The following is a 4,839-nucleotide window of genomic DNA, read 5'->3' on the forward strand; positions in this document are numbered from 1 at the left end:
GAGGTTGTTTACTGGCCATGAGCTGTGTTTAACATTCCACTCCTGGATATTTATATTCCAAGCCAAATTCAGAGCAGGATTCTGGAAAATGAGCAAAAGTAGGCGATGACCCAACCAGAGACCATTGGGGTCATCCCAAAACTTTAGGAGCCGCTCCGGAATCCAGCGTTTATTTGGGATGGTGACTATAATTAGCTGCCACTCAACTCCTTTAAACAGCCACAAAAAAATCAACTCTGATTTTCCTGAAATCCATCCTTGAACGTTTTGGAATTCTCTGGAGGAAAGGTAAAATCCACCTTTGAACATTTTGCAATGAGTTGCCTCGACCTTCCCTGCTCGGGGCAGAAAAGCAATTTCCATCTTATGAATATGAATGAGAGAGCAGCAAACATGGATCAGCCAATCCAGGGATATCATTAAACACAACATCTCTTTTTTTTTTCCAGGGATTAATGGAGCAAGAAGCTCCAGTCGAGTCCAGCTCCCGTGCCAAGGGTTGTTTGTTGGAGCTGATGCTGTTGGGATCAAAGTCTATTTTCAAACACAGATTTGTAACTTATGCACAGGCACGTTCCTGCAGGAATCAGACACGCCAAGAAAATTCCCATAAAAGTCCTTCGGGAAGAGGGAGGGAGGAGGGAAGAACTGGTTTGGTTGTTTCTTTAGAGCTTGGGGGGATGTTTGAGTAAGAGGAGATCTCTTCTTGCATTGTTTGGGAAGGATTTTTAGGCTGGGTTATCCCTGCCTGAAGCCAAGGTTTTTTGGGAGGAATGAGAAGGTTTTGGGGGAATGAGAAGGTTTTTGGGGGAAGGAGGAGGTTTTTCGGGGAAGGAGATGGTTTTTGGGAGGAATGAGAAGGTTTTTGGGAGGAATGAGAAGGTTTTTGGGGGAAGGAGGAGGTTTTTGGGGGAATGAAAAGGTTTTTGGGGGAAGGAGGAGGTTTTTGGGGGAATGAAAAGGTTTTTGGGGGAAGGAGGAAATGAGAAGGTTTTTGGGGGAAGGAGGAGGTTTTTGGGGGAAGGAGATGGTTTTTGGGAGGAATGAGAAGGTTTTTGGGGGAATGAGAAGGTTTTGGCGAGGAATGAAAAGGTTTTGGGGAGGAATGAGAAGGTTTTGGGGAGGAATGAGAAGGTTTTTGGGGGAAGGAGGAGGTTTTTGGGAGGAATGAGAAGGTTTTTGGGGGGAATGTGAAGGTTTTTGGGGAACGACAAGGTTTTGGAGGAATTAATAAGTTTTGGGGAGGAATGACAAGGTTTTGGGAGGAATGACAAGATTTTTGGGAGGATTCTGTCCATGGAATGACACTTCAAGTGGTCTGGAGTGGCAAGAATCCACACACAAGGATTTTCTCCCCCTCTCCTCTCCTTTTTCAAGCAATTTTTCACATGATAAATAAAATTAAATCAGTGTTTTCTGCCTTGCCTGCAGCTGTTGTCCCCATCAGCTTGATCCTCACATCCTTTTCCTTTTTCCCTGCTAGGGCATTGGGATGAGATGGATTTAAGGTCCCTTCCAACCCAAACCATTCCATGATTCTGCTGCCCAAACTTGGCCAACTCCAGGGCTGGTTTGGGCTGAAATCCCCCTCCCAAATGTGAGGGACACTTGGAGGAGACACAGCTTGGGGAGGGGGGGGTCAGAAAAAGGATCCTCGCTAAGACCTTGCAGGAATCCCTAAAGCCTTACAAGGACAACCCTGCAAGAGAAAACCTCATCCGGACGGATTTTTGCTCATTACTCAGCCTGGCTTCGTTTTGCCTCGGGTGAAATTGAGTCTCTCCCCGTCAGACACTGCCTGGTATTTATTTAGTTGCTAACAACCATCAGGATCCACACACACCCCTTCAAAAACACCCTCCTGTTTCCTCCCTGACTCAGCCACACCTCACACCGCCCTGGGGGCGATTTGGAATCGCCAACAGTCCCAAACTTAACCTGAAATGCAGAAATAATTGAGCTTTAAAGTAGGAAAACCTGAGATTCCTGTCCTGCGTTCCCATGTTTCTGTCTATAGTCAATTATCAATTACATCCTAGTACAGCTCCAGGCTTGATCCCAAGAGAAAATTCCTTATTTTCTCCCCAAAGAAGGCACAAGAGAAGAGGCTGAGGGGAAGGTTGGAACTTCCCACTCAGATTTTGGGAATGGTTGGAAGGTTTTAGGTTGCACCTCAAAGCAGAAGCCTCCAAGATCTGCTGGATCTGGTTGGGTTTTGAGTAAAAAAGCAAATAAATCAATCAAAATAAAGGCATGGATGATTTCCCTGGCCACTCCACCTCCCACATTCCCAGCGTATAGAATAATCTGGGTATGGCAGCTCTAAAAAGCATTAAAGGATTGCTGAAGCTTTTCAGAAGAACAGATCCCAATTAACTGAAAATCCAACGATCCCTTCCCCTCACCTTCATTTTAAAAGCATTTTGGGTAGGGTGGCAAATTTGGGATGAGTTTTATCAGCACAATTATGGCTGGGAAGGCTGTGAATGAATTCTTTTGGCAAAACTCTTCCACCATCACAAGTGGGAGGATAAAACATCAGCTCGTCAGCTGAGCTAAATCTGCTGGGGGAGAGACTGCGGAGCTGAAATCCCATTTTTTGCTGCAGAGTTAGAGAGAAAAACCCCGAAAAATCAGTTTATCTGGGGCTAAAAAAATCTATGGTCTGCTCAGAATATTATTGAATTATTGGGATTTTCTCCTGGGACTTTATTTCAGCTGGGATGAAGCCAAACTTTAGGTTTTGGGTTCATCCTGATTAAGCACAGACAGAGGAAAGAACAATTTGGACACAGCTCAATGAGGCTCACAAGTGCTGCTGATGGATTGGGAAGGCTGACAGGAATATTTGACCGCGGTGCTTTTGAAAGTTTAAAAAAACCTGGAGAGTTGGGATGAGAAAGCCTGGAAATCACAATTCCATCAGCACCATTCATGTATTTTAATAAAAAATTGGAGGCTGTTTGCTGGGTGTGCCTCAAAATCCCACGAGTCCAGCAGAGCCTGACCCCTTTTAAGGAACAAGTTGAAAAGTCGGGTGAAAGAAAAGGTGAACTTTAAGCCCAGGGATTTCCCTTTTTCCCTTGGAAGATTTCTGTTAGAATGACTGTTGATATTTTAGTTTCACGACTGCTTTGTGGGAGAAACCATAACTCAGGGAATTCTTTTCTCCACATGAAAAGGTTGTCCAATTAAAAAAAAATAAAGAAAATAAGAAAATCCTCTTCCCTGAGGGCAGATTTTCTTGTCTGAACATTCCCATCTGAACCCAGAATTCCCTCAGGAACAAAACAATCCTAGAAAAAAAACCAGGTTCAGAGGGTTTTTGGGAGGAATGAGAAGGTTTTGGTGAGGAATGAGAAGGTTTTTGGGGGAATGAGAAGGTTTTTGGGGGAATGAGAAGGTTTTTGGGAGGAAAAAAAACAGGTTCAGAGGGTCACTGCCTGTTTTTTGCCCTCCTCCCATCCTGGAATTTCAGGGATGGTCCGACCTGGAACAGATCCAGGCTGGAGAGGTCAAATTCCAGTTTTGGCCTGGGCACCCATGGAAAGCATCCAGCAATGCCAGGTGAAGGGGAGGCTGATGAATAATTCATAAATGCAAATGAGGTGACATCAAGCAGGATGCTCTGGTCATGAGGTCACACAGGAAATACCCCACTAGCAAATTGCTTTTAATCTCAGTCTAATAAACCTTAAACCCCACTTAGTTAAGCCTCAACTAAAGAGGTGTTACACAGGAAAACTCCTTTTTCTCTTCCTTCCCCTCTCCAGAGAAGGGAGCTCAGGCCAGGCGAACAGCAGGAAGGAGTTTCTCCTTCAGAAAAGCAGGAAAAGCTTCATCTCAGCTCTGTAAATCCCTTTAATCCCCAGCTTTAAGGACAGTTTCCCACCCAGCCAGTCCAGCTCGTTCTCACCCCCACCCAGGGCACTGAAATCAAACAAAAACAACATTTGAAGAGGCTTTGCACACTTTGGCTTCCTGGCCCTTGGAAACGCTGGTTTTGGGGAGTAAAGCACATTTATTTCACACACCATCCAGGAATTGCAATTGTGAGGATTGAGGCAGGAGCAGCAGCGGTGTCAGAGCAGGGCTCAGCCCACCCCAGAGGTGTTTGTGAGAGCAAACACAGCTGGGCACGGCCCCGAGCAGCTGCTGCAACGCAAACACAGCCAAACAAATCCAGCGTTTGCCAGCCGCCGGCAGAAATTGCCAAAGGAGGGGATTACACAACGCAGGGGATGCTGTAAAGTGATTTTCAGTACCTTAAAGTCGAGGCTGTTCAGGCTGACGACGTCATCGTCCTTCTCTCGGCGCTTCCTCTTCTGCGAGAAATGAAAGACAAGGATGGGTTTGGGCTCAGAAATTCAACTTTGAAAGGAAGCAATGTGGAGATATTTCCTTTCTTTACAGCCCCGGCTAAGGGCGAGAACTCAAAAGTGAAAAGTTCAAGGCAAATGCAAAGTGGGTTTTGTTATTTAAGGAAGTTTTTCACCTGATGGATACCTGGCAATTAAATTATTTGTCTGGAAGTTTCTTTCCCTGCACTCCCGTAATTGTGGTTGGGAATTAAATCTTAGGGAGGAAGTGGCAGCAGGGACCACTGGGAAACGATTTGGGATTCATTTAAGGTCATAAAAATCACGGGATAATTTGGATTGAAAGGGATTTTCAAGCTCATCCAGTTCCAACCTCAGCACCTCCCACTATTCCAGGCTGCTCCAAGCCCTGTCCAGCCTGGCCTTGGACACTTCCAGGGATCCAGAAATTCCTGGATTTTGTTTTTAATTTTTTTTTTTTTGATTTAGGAGGTCCCTGCCTGTGTGTGAGGGCTTTGGG

At 45.4% G+C, this 4,839-nt stretch overlaps 1 protein-coding gene across 1 annotated transcript in view; it reads right to left on the reverse strand.

The window, feature by feature from the left end:
* The window catches only part of NET1 (neuroepithelial cell transforming 1), a 23,827-nt gene that overhangs the window by 15,000 nt on the left and 3,988 nt on the right, over positions 1-4,839 (reverse strand). Inside the window, exon 3 of the mRNA XM_017728003.1 lies at positions 4,266-4,325. Coding sequence (XP_017583492.1) covers positions 4,266-4,325 — 60 coding nt within the window. The remainder of the gene's footprint in view (positions 1-4,265; positions 4,326-4,839) is intronic.

This window comes from Corvus brachyrhynchos, unplaced genomic scaffold (assembly GCF_000691975.1).
Source record: "Corvus brachyrhynchos isolate BGI_N302 unplaced genomic scaffold, ASM69197v1 scaffold182, whole genome shotgun sequence".
In the NCBI taxonomy this organism is placed as follows: Eukaryota; Metazoa; Chordata; class Aves; order Passeriformes; family Corvidae; genus Corvus; species Corvus brachyrhynchos.